This window comes from Macadamia integrifolia, chromosome 6, assembly GCF_013358625.1.
Source record: "Macadamia integrifolia cultivar HAES 741 chromosome 6, SCU_Mint_v3, whole genome shotgun sequence".
Taxonomy (NCBI): Eukaryota; Viridiplantae; Streptophyta; class Magnoliopsida; order Proteales; family Proteaceae; genus Macadamia; species Macadamia integrifolia.
This window is the reverse complement of record NC_056562.1, coordinates 9,505,053-9,521,414: the sequence shown is the minus strand read 5'-3', so window position 1 is coordinate 9,521,414 and position 16,362 is coordinate 9,505,053. Positions and strand designations below refer to the sequence as shown.

At 38.3% G+C, this 16,362-nt stretch overlaps 1 protein-coding gene across 1 annotated transcript; it reads right to left on the bottom strand.

The window, feature by feature from the left end:
* Nucleotides 1-4,137: 4,137 nt before the first annotated feature.
* Nucleotides 4,138-6,510, bottom strand: LOC122082411 (homeobox-leucine zipper protein ATHB-6-like). Its single transcript, XM_042649951.1, has 3 exons — nucleotides 5,897-6,510; nucleotides 5,292-5,659; nucleotides 4,138-5,201 (listed from the first exon to the last, which is right to left on the bottom strand). The coding sequence occupies exons 1-3, from the start codon at nucleotides 5,955-5,957 to the stop codon at nucleotides 4,677-4,679; spliced, it is 954 nt and encodes a 317-aa protein (XP_042505885.1). The 5' UTR covers nucleotides 5,958-6,510; the 3' UTR covers nucleotides 4,138-4,676.
* Nucleotides 6,511-16,362: the final 9,852 nt, after the last annotated feature.

Genomic DNA, 16,362 nt, shown 5'->3' with positions numbered 1-16,362 from the left:
TTGCTTTGGGGAAGTGATGAGAAAAGGCATACATAGGTTAGACCTTGTAACAAGTATATATATTCCATGAAAAACAATTATGTCATTATATAGAACTTACTGACAGCTAAGGATCCATGAAATGAATTCATTTAATTGGGATAAAGTTGAGGTGAATAGAGTTGTATCTAAAGAGATCAGATGTCAATCCAATACCTTTCCATCTAATCTCATGCGTGTCCATACGCAACATTCTTGTTGGTCTTATTCATAACCAATTTTGAATAGGATGAAAGTTGATTTATGAGGAGGAGACATTATTTAAGTTCATGGTTTCGATCACTATCAATATTGATCTGATATCACTCTAGATTGGCTCGTATCAGTTGAGATCTAACGGTTTTGCGCTTGTTTTATTTTTTTACTTTTAAATTGGTGATATTGCTCGAATTAGGTCAATATCGAACGAGTCCAATCCCAAGTTGTGACCAGCAATCCACTAATACGACCCAATGGTAAAAAACAATAAAATTCAATTTAAAAAAAAAAAGAATAAATTTGTAAAATCCAAAGATGATAGTGATCGAATTATATCAATATCAATCAAGATCAATCCAAATACAATATTTGAGATTATAATCCTTAGCCAATATTGATACGATGTAGATCGATCAAATACCGGTCCCTTATACCATGGTTGAATTATTATTATTATTATTATTTATTCATTATTTTATTTTATTTATATATATATATATTTTTTTTTTAATGATGTGGGGAGACCTTGAGTTTACCCTATCCAACAAAATTTTCAAGCCACATTATTTTCCACATGGCAAATTTAAGCATCAAACCCACAGTTTCTGCCCGTGGGTTTCCGTCAATAAAAAAGGGGTGGCACCCAAAACGAAAATTGATTTTAATAGGTCAGGGGTAGTTGGTGATTTGGTCGTACACTGATTGGGTTGTTTGTGTGAAGCTTTAGCCAATTTGGGGGATTTGCGCTATTAAAAGCTTACGTCCACCAACGACACGTATTTGCTATCCAGTCATAAGCGCGGCTTTTGAGGCCCTCTGCTCCCTCCCCCACACTTTCTTTTCTGTCCTTTCCTTTTTCTTTTTTTTTTTTCTCTTTGCTCTTTGCTTTTTGTTAGAGTGAGACTTCTTATGCCGTGATTGTGAGAGGAAAAGGTACCATAGAGAACTGATTGATTGATAAGAACTCTCTCTCTCTCTCTCTCTCTCTCTCTCTCTGAGGTCTGCTGCCCTACAAAAAAGGCTTTTGCCTTGGGGGGAAGAAGGGTTGTAAGGCCTATTATAACCTATAAAGAGACTCTTTGGTTTGTTCTCTCAGCTGTCAACTGTGGAAAACAAGGGGGAAAATAAAGAGAGAAAGAGAGGTGTTTTGGCATTGTGAGTGTTTGTGCGTGTCTGTGCACACTTCACTGAATCCTATATGATATGTCTTTGTACCTCTTCTTTCTTCACTTTAAAAGCTTGAAATTACGGAAATAGGAAGAAGCTGGAAGCCACAATTGTTTAGGCTATGGAGTGAACATATCACACTAAAATCCAAGATATTACATAGATTTATTTTTTTTATAATAGAGATATTACATAGATAGATAGCAGAATAATAAGTAGTTCTCTATCTATCTGAGAGCGTGTAGTTTACATTAGCACTCTTATATTTATTTTACTTTTCTTGAACAAGGGGTAAGGATGTTTTTTTACATGTGAAAGAAAGATAAAAACATGAGAGTATTATTCAAGGTTATACTCCCGAAGAAAGTTTCCTTTTACCCTAATACAAAGGGAGGGGAATCGTTGCCTACATAGCCCCTACACTCGTGCAGAGACCAATGAGAGTGTGCAAGGCATCCAATAAGGGGAGATTTTTTTTTTTTATGGGGAACTTGATGGCTATTTTTTCCATTCCTATGTTTTAGCATAGGCACCACATAGCCTGCCAACATTATATTTCCCTAATATTAATAATTTGATACCTTGAGAGTGGAAGGTGATTTTCATTTTAGGTGGAATTCAGTTTGTGATACTATCCCTAGAATGGCATTTTTTGTTATCATTTATTATATTTTGTTGGAGAGGAACTCAAGGAGATTATCAAACTCTTCACGTAACTATTAGCATATTCGGTCCTCTATTAGTTTTAAGGTTTGGAAAAGGGCATTTTCAATTCTATTCCCTTGCAAGGGAATGGGAGAACCAAGTGGATTGCTTCGGCTTCGGTTGTCCCCTTGCAGTTCTTTCCTCCCCACTCCTAGTCGCCTAAGTTAGGGCATCCTGAGACAATGCCAAAAGTATTTGATGATCAAAACCCTAGACCCTCAAGGTACTAATCCAATCTGGTCCCGTCCCATACATTAAGAGAAACTAGGCATAAAGTAGGTTACTCCCACCAACCATGAAAGACTATCTTGACTGGACTAGCTTTCCGTTCAGTTTGGTCTCTCATAGGCATCTTAGGTGGGCAAGTGTATGTGTATATAGCTAGGCCTTCCCTCCACCCCACCACATGTGAACAAAATCAACAAGTGGGAATGAGAACAAAGCTTTTTTCTCTTTGATTACTTCCTCGAATGCAAATAGCACGTACGATGAGTTCGGTGAAACTGTTTTATTTATATCCTCTAATCTAAGATCATCATTATTCTTCGTTACATATTGAATGTCTAAAATACCCTTCATTGCTCCATGAAAACCATTCAAACATAAAGATGGTTATTGATGAAGGAAACCCTCCTCCATTGTGGCTTAAGGAAAAATCAGACCTTCACCAATTTGGCATGGGAAGAAAAATAAAGACAACTCCTAAACCAGCAAATTTAGTCCCCACACTCCACACTACCCTTGGATAGCCTTTACAAGTGCAATTATTCAACACAACTCAAGAAAGGGATATCCATAGTTCGATTATTTTTCATCTCTTATATGGCTTGAACATCAATACAAGATTCAGGGCCCGTTTGATAATGTTTCTACTGTTTTTGTTTCAAGAAACAGTAGAAACATAAATTTTCGTTTGTAGAAACAAAAACAGAATTGAAGGTGTTTGATTGTCATGTTTCTGGAAGTCGATAGTAACCAACGAAAAGAATGGCCGCGAGTCATTTCCAGAAATGGCAAAACAAGTTCGTCTGGGTCGTTTTTTAAACCATAAATAGGTAGAAATTTTAATTTATATTTTTGAAATCAAGTGAAACAAAACAATTTTATCAAACGCTTTTTGTTCCGTTTCTACCGTTTATGGACACAGAAACTACAAAAACGTATTTCTTTGAAAAGTTAAATGGGCCCTCAATTGTTCACATGGGCCATATGAGTTGCAGAGTCTTACATGAACCTAATGTAATGAAAATCAGAATAAGGGATTGAATCAGCTAAATTCAATCTCAAAAACCCTAAAATTGGTCCCTCATATCTAAAATCATTGTGATCGGATGAGAAAAATCTTAGAATCAGATGAATCATAATATCTAAAATCGATCAATTTGACATCCAAATTGGATGAAACAATGCATGAACCTGAGGTTCGTTTGATATACACAAAGTATATATATATATATATATATAGTTTTCTTCCACCGAATTCACTTACCCATGTAGGATCATTATTTCTCTACTTCCTCTTATGATATAATACTCTATATTATTCCCCAACACTACTTCCTCTTACGATATAATACTCTCTATGTTATTCCCAACACTTACCCAAAATCGTAGAAACGGAAACCCATGGATAAGAGATTGTCCATTCACCATGAGTCCGGAAAAACTGCTACTAACTTATGCGAAGTCTGACCTTTTGACTTTCATGAACCATTAGACAAAAGCTGCTCATTTCTTCAACACGCCTCACGTACCGCACAGTTCTGCGTACTGCCTTTCGAAATTTGTCCTTTTCTTTTTATTTTCTATTCTAAGTGTTACGATAGCATACATCTCAGGTAGATATCCTCCCTTGCTCCCTCACACAGTGAACGTTGGATTATAATACTCTTAATCGTACGATAACACCAGACAGAACTACACTCGTGCAACATGATCACCTTTTCTTCTAATCATTTCTTGTGGAAATTTTTTTATTTTTTTTTACGATACATGATTTTCTTGAGAAAGGAGAGAAAAAGCGAGAAATTGATAAGTCATAATATTATTCTGCAATTACTCCCTACACTACACGCACGGTGACCATTTTCCTTTTCCCAACCCGTTCAGATTATCCCATTATTTTTTTACATGAAAGATTAATAACGAATTAACAATACTAATGATTCCCGCCAATTTTTCACTGAGAAAGAAATCAGATTAAACCAGAGACTACCCAGTACGTCACTACACTCTCACCCTTCTGGAACCCACGTGAATACTCATGCTCTATTTCTCTTCTTCTCTCTCTAGCTCTCTGCAAGTCTTCCTTTTTTCTTGCCTTCCTTTTTAAATCTGGTTGTCTTATTCATGGTGACCTTGGACCTATTCTCTCCTCATCGATCGAGCTTCTCTTCTCTTGCTTCCTTCTGCTGCAACTTCTTTTGTACAATGGACTACAATGAAGTTAAATACAGTTCCATTTTACAAAATTCTTACAGAATTTTCTGTTCCAGACTTAGATTCTTCATGCACGTGTTGTTCATCTTTTTTTTTTTTTTGGGTTCTTTCCTGATCTGGGTTTTACTTTAGCTCCACTGATCAGGGCAGTACCATGGAAGGGTAGGAGCTTGTTCATCAGAGAAGAAATTGCAGTGATCCTCAGCACTGAAGAAATTGTGTTCTTCCATCTTCACGAACTGGTGGGGTTGGTACGATGTTTTCTGGGCAGTCGAGAACTGAAAGGAATTAAGGGAAGTGGGTGACGGAGAAGATCTTGAAGAGTTGTTGAATCTCAGAGAACTCGAAGCCGGAGACATCATCAACTGATGTTGCTGAAAGACCCCAGATGATGAAATTGCCGCATTTGGGCTGTTGTCTTCGTTTAAGATCGCACTTGAATCGCTGTCAGAAGATCCATTAGTATTGTTGCAACAATCTTGGTTCAGTTCAGCCGTCTCAGATCCCCCGAGCTCGGTAGCAGCGGCAGAGATCTGACTCTGTTGTTCAGTAACTTTGTTATCGACAGATTCGGAAATCAAGATCTCTTCTTTAGCTGCCAAGACATTGCTCTCTGCGTTATCTCCTTCGAGCTTCGATTTCAACTCCTTGATCTGCAAAACCCACATTCCAAGTTTAAGTTTTTTAACTAAGAACACTCACAAGAGTCTCTTTTCACTTCGTTGAATTTAAAATTGAATTACCTCTGCAAGTAGAGATTCTTTGTCTTGTTGGATAGAATCGAAATTGAGCTTCAGAGATTCATAATTAGCTTTCAAAACGCCATAATCTCTCTCCAATTGCTTGGTCTTCCACCTTGCTCGACGATTCTGAAACCAAACAGCCACTTGTCGAGGTTGCAAGCCAAGCTCCTGGGCTAGCTTCACTTTCCTCTCTGGTTCAAGCTTGTTCTCGACCTCAAAATTCCTCTCCAAGGCCTTCACTTGGTCTACGCTTAATCTCCTCTTCTTCTCTGAGATCTGACCAGATTCTTCAACACAATCTTCTTCATCGAAGCCCTCCAGCATAGACTGAAACCCTCTCCGGTAAACATGGGAGTTGTCTTTCTCCTCTGGAACCAGACAGAAAACCAAGTTAGCTCAGATCCAACAACAACAACAAAAGCTGAAACCCATCAAGGACCACAAGATCAAAAGCATTAAAAGAAGACTAAATCAAAATTTTAATCAACATTAACTATACCCAGAAAGAAAGAAAAAAAAACCAGGGAAGGATGGTATCTCTGAAATCTAAAAGCTACCATTAAAACCCCTTTGCCTTTATTATGATTTGGATCTACATGTTTTACCTGTGAATGGGCAGACGGAGATCATAGCACCCAATGAATCTGAGCTAGCTAGCCTCTTCATGATTGAAAGGAATTAAAGGAAGAATCCGAAACAAAAAACGTATTAGACCAGAGAAATTTATCTTTACGTATCAGATCAGAGCGATTTGTCTTTGTCAACTGTGAAACACAATTTCTTAAGCTTGAAGGGTTCTGAAACTGAAAAAAGCTCACTTAAAAGCCACGGAAGAGTGACTACTCCCACGCCTTAAAAAAGACCTGGATGGCTCAAACTTTGTAGAAACTGAAGCTTTGAACAAGCACTGATCTTTTTGGCCTTGCTCGTTTGTATCATTACTCATTACTTCCCCTTCTGAACCCATCAAAACCAGAAGGAAAAGAAAAGAAGAAAAGACCCCCCAGAGCAAAAAAGCAAGCCAAGCTCAAGCTTGAGCAACCCAATCAAGAAAAGGTTATGAAAACCCTTTCTCTCTCCCTCTCCACCTCATCTTTTCTCCATCAATCTAATCTATACGCAGCAAATTTCAAAAGCTAAATTCTTTGATTGTTCATCTACAGAAGAAATGAGTGAGAAAGAGAAAGAGAAAGACACAGAGAACCAGTTCACAAGCCGCTGGCTACTCTCTCTTTCTCCTTAAATAAAACTAACTAGGGTTAGATGTAAGGTTCGAAATTGACTCTGGGGTTACGAAATACATACACTCAAATGAAATGCACCCAAATTCGACTCAAATGCATTTCCCAACCCAAGATTTTTTAAAAGAGAGGGCAGCTCTCTATCAATCAAATATAAACCATGGTTATGAAACCGTCGGTTTTAGGTATGGTATCCAGGCCTCCAGGGTTCTGCGCATTGGATCGGCCAGATTGTATCAGTATCGGCTGATACTGACCGATCCTGGAATAAGTATCGGTAATGGAATAGAGGTAAAATCATGATAAAGCCTTTTTTTTTTTTTTAAATGAAAGGTAAAGATAAAATTGACCTATCCTGGCTGATATGAGTTAATCCGAATCTTTGTTGATGCCTATATAACCGATAACCACATCCCTGATGGTATTTGATCGTATCAGTCTATTTATATCAATATTGATCAACGTCGCAATTCATTCATATCATTGGTATCGTGATATTTATCGGCCAAAAAGATGTTTTGCTTTGCATTTTAGGCCAATTTAAAACTTATACTTATCAATTTAAAACCAAAACATAGGTGCCACGTTGAGAACCGTTAGATCAACGCTTAAACATATGTCAATCGTCTAAGTAACTATAGGCCAATCTGGATGGGTAACGCTCGAGAGAGGATCCCGATCCAAAACGCCATGAGCACATCCGGTATTGATCACAACCAATGTTAATACGAAACCAATATGTATCAACCGGTAAATCATGGAGGAAAGAAGAAAGGTTTTCCTTCTAATACAAGGTCGACAGATCAGCTCGGCTGGGCCCCAGCTAGGGAAGAAGATTCGGCTGTTGTCACCGAATCCCTGCCGTCCATCGTCGAGTAAGGAATTACGATGTCCATTAACACCAGACCGTAACATTAGCTCTTGTGCCTAATGGGCCATATTTTAATGGGTTTTAAAGAATATGCCCACTTTTAAGATATAGGAGAAGAATTTTATGATATATCATAGGGGTCTGAACCAACCGGTTCCGGTCCGTTTCAATCATTCTGAGGTACAAAGACTCAAACCCACCGTTAATGTAATCGATTCTCAAAACCAAGATCGAGACCGGTTATTAATCTATCAATTCGTTACCACTCTTGGCTTATTGGTCGGTTAAACCAAATTCTGTCTATATTTTGGCTAATCAATCAATTAATCAGTCTATAACCGGTTTGACTTCAGGTGGGTCCATAATCGATTTGCTTATGTTGTTAATCAATTTGGCCAAGACCAGCCTATTCATGCAAAAATAAGTTTCCAAAAATTGAAATCGGAACTTTAGTAAACAGTCGGCTCAATTTCAGTATATCTCAGACTGTCTCGGCCGTACTTGAAACTGAACCCTCAAGTAGGGAAATTTTCGGCCCAACCACCATAATGGACTTGATAGGCCTCAAGTGGACATTCCATGAAGCTCATGCCATTTAATAACCCAGCCCAGGTGCTTGTATTCACAGCTGGGGGTGTCAGCCGGGAGTTTCAGTCAGGCCTAATCAGTATTCGCCCATATAGGTAATAAACCCTCATAGGCCAAAGTATGGACACATTTTTATTCATTTTGTTACCCATCCATAATTGGGCTCAAGGTAATGAAGGTATAATCGGGCTAATCGACTAAAAGGGCCATAAATGTGCTTGATGGGCTAATAGGGCTATAAATGGTCCGTTATTGGTCCGAAGACTGTCGGGCCACTATCTTCCTCTGAGAACGTCTGATTATTAATCGGTGATTCTTGAGTTCGGCACATTTAATTATCGATCAGACCAGTCTGGAGCTTTAACTGATCAATTAAGGTTGGACCTACCAACGCGGGCCAACTTTTGACACCCCTACTCTCAGCCAAAGCCATCTATTTTAGTTTATAGATAGATATTATCACATTCGCTGTCAAACAGAACAGAGCCAGAAATCGTGTGTAAACAAAACTTTACACGTGGCAGTTACGCTGGCAGTGCAAAGATTAAAGTGTTGTAATGAAATAGACCCAAAAGGTCCAAAGCAAAGGCCATGAAACTCTTGAAACAACCAAGTTCTTATTAATCCTTTTCTCTATAAATTGATAGAATAGACTATTCAGGTAAGGACTTGTCGTATTGGGATAGTCTCATGGTCCACAGAAGAGACTGTAGAACCATGGAATTGCCACAAATTGTTAATCTTTTGTTTCTATATGAATTGATGAAATAGACCATAATAGCATAAGTTTGGAAAGGTCATTAGATTCAATTAATTGGAAAACATTAATCTTAAATGCATTTGATAATATGGTTTAGCTATTGAGCCTCACTCTATTATCTCATTTTCCAAGGAAAAAATATCTCTAAGTATTGTTCTTGCGTTATATGCTAATAGGGGTATCAAACCCTTATTGAACTTGTCGAACTGGCCGAACCTGATTGGACAAACCCAAACCGAACCACTTCCATATTGGGCTGGCTTCATTGGGGTATCATGAAACTGGTGAAAACCAGATCAAAACTGATTAAAAAAAAAAAAAAAAACTTCCTAGACGAGCTAACTGACATGCCCCAGACCACGGATACCGAATATTTCTCCCCCTATTTGAAAGAGGATGAATCGATAATACCCTCCCTTCCTTGTTCTTCCTTCCTATTTTACCCCTAAATTTCCATGGTCCGTCGACCAGCAAACCCCTTCAGCTTTCCTTCAGATATACATGGTAAAATAAAATCGAACCAGACCGAGCCCAATATCAAACCAATAACATACCGATAAGATGAAACCAAAAAAATTCAAAACCGAGCCGGCTTTGGTTCACCCATTATCAATCCAAAACCAGTTCATCTCGACTGAACTGGTCCTTTGAGACCCCTTTATGCTGCTATAGTTTGTGAATTTTTATCCTACAGTGTTTAATAATTAGGTCAGTTTTCCTGCCCAAGAGGCCCAAATCTATCACATGCATGGTGGGCCTAGTTTGGCATGTTGGGTAAGGTAGTTCAGGTGGGCTAGATGGGCCATCCTAGATAAGACACCTTCTTTGGTCTCATTCACTTAGGAAAGCTGCATTGTTTAATCAATGCTTATATCAAAGTTTTGTAATAACTAGAAAAGGTCTTTCCTTTCCTTTCCTTTAGTAAGTTTCTTTAAGCATTACAAACCCTTTGTTCTCTTTTACTGAAATTATTGGAGAAAAAACCCATCACTCTCTCTCTCTCTCTCTCCCCCCTAGGCCCTCACACCTTGATTTTTTTTTACTGACAACTCTTTCTCATCAACCCTCCCTAAACCTGTTTGTTGTAAATGGGCTATAGTTGCACATGAAAATTTTGAGCCCATTAAATCGCTGGAAAGATTGATGGGCCTAGTATGTACCTGTAGCCAATCAGCCCGAAATCAGCTCTAGATGAGACATCGCAATCACCAAACATACCCCACTGCCTCAAGATGAGCTTGAAGTTGGGAACTTGGGATAGAAGGCAGGGTCAAGACTCCAAGGGATGCACAGTGCCTTCAATATTTCAATCACATCCACATCCAAGCGTGGGTTGGAAGGGGAGAGCTGGGATGGAGACGCTGACAGGTTATAAACAGTACTAGTCCAACCACTGCACCGACCAACGTATGACGCAATCCACTGTTTTCTAGAACCCGGGGGAAGATAGTGGTTGGCCCACAATACAGGCCGGTACAAATCCGGCCAGAAACTTCTCCAGTGTTTTAATCATGGGATCAGGCAATCCGGCACGGGATCTGCTGGGCACCGGTATCACCAATAGTCCCACAAAGATCAACCTGTAATGGGTTGGATTGGGCCAACCCAGATTGAGATTAGTGGTATCAGATAGGGCCCAACTCTGAAACCAGAGATTTTAATCCTTGGTCAGGAACCACTTTTGAAGACTTTCTACCAATAAAAGGGTCCACCCGTCACTGTGGATCATAATATATGCAGTCTTACCCCTATTTTGAGAGAGACTGTTTCCCGATGCAAATCTACGACCATTAAGTCACAATGGAATAAACTAACCGTTGTGCTGGTTCCTTGATCTTTGAAGACTTTCTACCAATGATTTTTTTTTTTGGGTTCGGAACCAATGCTTCCTTAAATACCTTTTAAAACACATCACCCAACTATACATCATAGATCTAATCCCTCAGTTCTTCAATTATTCTTCTATTTCATTGATAGGCCATGAATCCCAGAGAAGTGACAAGGTGACATTGAACATGGGACAGAATTATTGCGCCGCTGACTTAGACAAAGCCTTTCTTTTGTGTCTACTTTTTTGATATGATGCGGTTGAGAGGAAAGTGGAAGCAGAACTAAGCTTCTTGGTTTGAGAAATGATTCTGCTTTTGGAAACCCTATTATGCCCGTAAACTAGAAAGATGCTAATTGTCATGATTGGGCTACTCTTGCTTCCAAGAACATGCCATGCAGCAATCCTTCGATTCTTCATTTTTAAAATTAATTTTTTGAACTAGGATGAATCAAAACTCTAGATCTTCAACGACCCTAAAATGGCATCAACTCATATGATTGATGGGAGATTAGTAGGTCCTTATTCCTTAACTTTAGCCACACAAATTTTATTATATTTTCCTTCTATATGATTGAGTGAAAGTAAGTTTTATACATACTAATCAATGAGATTAATGTCATTATTTATGATAAGTCAACTTGAGAGCACTGTGTCGAAACTAAATCACAAATGAGTTTAAATTCAGAACAGATTCCTAATCCCCATCCCCATCCCCAACCTACAAGGTTAAATAACCTAGAATTGGACACGAGATCAGTCTCCATCGATTTCGATTTAGTCCAAAATCAATAGAATCCTAAATATTAGGATTTAGAAGAAACAAAGATTTTCACAGATCTAGGATTTGTGGATGACTCAATAAACTTATTGATCTTACTACAAAAAGTAAGTTTCTTAGGTTTTTATCTATTTTAATGATTAATTGAAAAATAAAGATCAAAGTGTATTCATGGATTATTTCTAAATAGATGGCAAAAATCGGCATTAATTGGAAATGGGATTGTCTAACCCGATTCCAATTTGAATCAAATGATTCCACTGATTCTAATCCTTCATTAAACCATATTCCTCCAGGAACAGAAGAATAAACCAAGTTAATTAGTTCTACTTAAAAAAAATGTTAAGGTATGACCAAGACAAGCCCATTCAGTAGGCAACTCTGCTTGTCATTCAAGGGCCTTGAACACCTGCAGTGCCCGACAGGCCAAGCGTTCTCAGCATCAAGCTCTCGACATTTACAGCCACAAATAGTTCACAGCCTGTCTTATGGTTTAGCTTAGAGACAATGAGTCTGGCAGCCTCAGGGGTTTGCTGGTTGCAACATCAATGACTGTCTCATGCAACCATGTGCTTGAGCTTGAGCTTTGCATGTGATCCCATTTAACCTCTCATTCCCTCAATAATGCCATAAAACTTTGCAGAAATTTCTCAAGGAACCTAATACCAATACTTATATCATGTAACGGAGGGAATATGAAACTGACTTGTTAAAGGAGAGTTGGTATTAGTCATGTGGCTATTAAAGGAAACGAATGGAAATGGAGGTGACATGAAAGAAGAAAAGCTTCTTACTGTTGCTCATCTATTCATCATTAAATCCAAAAAGTGTGTGGGCAGGGCCCACCACTTTTGTAGTAAAAGGAATAATCAACATTCTGTGGGTCCCGCAACCCATCTAAGCTAGGTTAAAAAGAATGAACTCCTGCCAAAAATAAATAAAAAGAATGAACTATATAGCTATATTTTGAAAGCATATGAAATCATAGAACAGACTTCTCCAAATTAAGACTATTTGGTATGACATGTGGGACTGCATTATCACCTAGAATGCATCCTAAAAATGCATACCAAACGCAACACTAATGTGAGGTGGAGGGCAAGTTTGAGTGAGATGCGATATGTCATAGAAAAGAGCACACTCGTTATTAGCATCCACAAGCTCCCTTCATTAAAGAAAGTAGGAAAGAATAGGATTTGAGTTCTACCCAAAAAAAAAAAAAAAAAAGAAGGATTTGAGTTAGGTTTGGTAAAGAAGATGGTTTTGTAGACTCATTTATGGCAGATTTTCCTTTTCGCTTTCCTCTTATTCTGTGGATGCTGGCTCACCAGAGACTATGTTGAGAAATATGGAAAGGATAGAATCTTTCTTTAGACTTGGTTTCTCCTCACTTTCTAATCAAATATATGGAGAAAATGGGTTTGCAGCCTTGAGGTCTAGGATGCAAAAGTATTCAAAAAGCTTTCCTTGTCAGTGTGTATTTGTTCTTTTTATGGATGAACAAACTTTGGTTTCTTTTGTATCAATGTAAAAATGTCCGGGAAACAAAAAGGTAGGGTAAATATTTTACTTTTACTTTACGTTTGCTCTTGGACATAAGATGGTGGATCCACTGTGCATGACTTCCCTATTTCATTTCCAATAGAACATACTCCCTGTATTTGAGGGCAAATGTTTTCGGATCGGTCCAAATATTCCGTACGTGGCACATCAGATAACGTTCAAATTGTGTCAAGTTTCAGACCTAGAAAAAATACAAGAGCAGCCCAGTGCACCCCCAAAAAAATTTAAATACAAGGATGCATGGGGCTACAGGAGGGTGGCTGGAAGCCTGGAATATAGGAATAATTGTAAAAAAAAAATACAAGGATTCATGGACATATATGGGAGGGTATCTGATTGAATTTAAACTTAAGTTTTGATTCGTGGCTAAACCAAGCCATGACATGTTCATCCAATAATCAACCTAATATTAGGCATGCAATCAGCCTAATAGGACTTTCCTACGACTGTAATAATTCAGTCCCATCAATTGATTTGATTTAAGTGTTACTGTATTTCCCTATTCTGTCCATAATTTCTAAAGTTTCTGGTTCATTGTGATTCTGGTATCTCTAACATTTTGGTAGTGTTGACTTGTTTCAGCCTACCATAGTTCATCAGTAAGAAGACAGAAGCATCTGGAATTCCATCCAGGAGCGCATCTGGAATTCCATCCAGGAGTAGCCCCACCACCCCATCTCCAGGCGGCAGTGATGATGATCTCATTGACATACTTGAGCAGAATCCTGCAATTTACAGAACAAATGCATGTGTGGGGTCTCCTGGGGCCTTTCCTCTTCCCTGCTTCACCCCTGTCCCGACCCCCCTCCCCTCCCCTCCCCTCCAAGGGCTGTAGTTTGCCCTTTGTATTTTAGCATTGCTCCATTTTTCCTTGGCCCCTAGTTTGGGGGTTTCCATATCTTTTCTCTTCCTTCGGTAATGAATATTTATTCACCCAAAACAAAAATCTGACTGGTGCAACTTAACGTAGGAAGTGTGCAGAAACACAATGGCATGCTCTCCTATCATGCCCTCTAGTGAAACAGGTCTAGGCAGCCTCAGCCTTAAAATAAGAACAGAGCATGTCAAAGGAGGTTCAGTGCAAGAACTACTCCAACACATAGCACTCACCCTTCTTAACCCTCATTGATGTGAAATATATCATGGAAAAAGAAACCCTTGTAGCATACTCAAGGGCTATCTAATTACCCAAAGGCTGCGATTAGAAAAACCAGCAGTGATCTAGAACAGCAGATCAATCAAAAACCTCAAATAGAGCAATATCAGCAACCTGGTCAAAGGGATTCCAAACTAGTTCCAGCCCTAGTCAAAAGGCCCAGCAAGCGTTTGGAACGACTGGGCAAAAGCAGAAGCTAGACTGATGGTCAGATTTAGGAATATCAATAGGAAGCCAAACATAGTAAATTGCTAAAACAGAAAAATAGAAACTAAACCATTGAACAGCAAGTAAAACCAAAATAGAAACATTGAACAGATTTAGTAACTAAGTACTGAAATAGCAAGTGAACCAAAACTAGTCACATGTAGGAAATTAAGTACAAGAAAATAGAAACTTAGTACTGCTGAACAGCACTCAAAACTAAGCATCAAACAAGGAACCAATGGATTGACTGAAGAGTGTATTGAGTAAAAACCAGATCTCAAACTAAGAAGAAAACTGACAATTGTTAGAGATCTAAATAGCAGTTCAAGAGGTAAAACAGAAACTGTAAGTTGCATGCGAAAGGACAAAAATCCTGACCTTTAGTGAATGGAAAAGAAGAAGATAAAAGAATAGAAGAAGGGAAGAGAAAGATACCCACCTAGCTGTGGAAAAGGAATCCCACCAAGGTTTCCCTACCGCATCCCACAGTAGAGCAGTTCTGAATCCCACAGAACCATGCTCTGTCTCTCACAGAAATCAGCAAGCCTACAGTTAACAAATTGTTCAAATCGTTTGGGGGGTATAATCCCCTTGATGCAGACATATCATCAAAAGGGGATTATTTAGGAATATGTCTAGGATTGGTTTGTATACATGTTGGACCTTTGGTCCATTGGTTTTCAATATAATAGGCCACTTTAATTGGCCTAAACTGCAGGTATTAAAGATGCATACAGGAATGCTTTTATTAGGGCTTAGTTTCTTACACTTAGTTTATTTTGAAGTTTTTTTGGGTTAGTTCAATTGAACTGGTTCTATGTGGTTCAATTTAAGTTGCATCTTATCTTTATTTGTTTGCTTTAATAGCTAATAGATTGGTGGAGTCCACATCAGCAAGAGCTGATTGTGTCGTGTACAGCTAGGGTGGGATGGTTCTCTCCAAATCACACTGATAACTAAATTTTAAGTGTTATTTCAGTTTCCTAGTCAGTTTAGGTTACCTTATTAGTTAAGGGTGGGCTAGGCTTTTCCTTTTAATATTTGAGTCTAATTTTGAGTCTGCTATATAAGTTTGAAAGGGAGGCAATCATTGTACATGAAATTAGTAAAGAAATTGCAGTTTTTGCTTGCCTCTTCATGTTTGAAGATCTCTTGCATTTGATCAAGAAACCCCATGTGTGTGATCAAGGGAAGGGGTTAGTGTTTGATCCAATAAATATCTAGCAATGAGAAACCTGGGTGGATTGTCCTTATGTTCATGTTCTTTTGCTGCCATTGTTATACTGGATTTTATTCTACTTCTTTTTTATTCACTGCGACTAAGACATACTGAATCAATCATTTCACCGTGCGAGTAGAACAATGGGAAATCCTGGTTACAAATATATAAACCGAAGCTAGACTTGTCTCTCTTGTCTCAGCTTCTTCAACAACTCATTCCACAAGCCGTATCTTGTCCCATATAGCTGGAATAATTCTTTGATATAAAGATCTTGTCTACTGGCTACTGTTTTAAGTATTTCAAATGCAGTACTACATCACCCCTGCTCTTTATTTATAACTTCATGAAAATAAGTAAAATAGAAAACCCCCATGTGTGGAAGGAGGAATCCCTTACAAACTAAGTTTTCCACAATAAAAATTCTTCTAGAGCTTGGCAAAATAGATATTTATAACTTCATGGAAAAAAATAAAATAGAAAAACCCCCTTATGTGGAAGGAGTCCCTTACAACCTAAATTTTCCACACACACACACACACACCAAAAAAAAAAAAAAACTCTTATTAATCACATTGAATCCACTATTTTGTGTCAGTTTAGTTAATGGCCATGGGCCTTGGGGTGGGGTTGTCTCTGGCTGGGCCTATGTCAATTGGGCTAAATTCATAAATAATGTATGGTATATAATTATAATAAATATATTATTTATTATAACTAGGCAGGGAAAATGGGTAAGGAGGATCAGAATAAACTTCTCACACTCACCCTCCCCACCTAGACTAAATAATACAAAATCCTTAACCTATACAGCCCTACTCAGAAATCCCTTGTGATCATTCTCCATGAGATGTGAG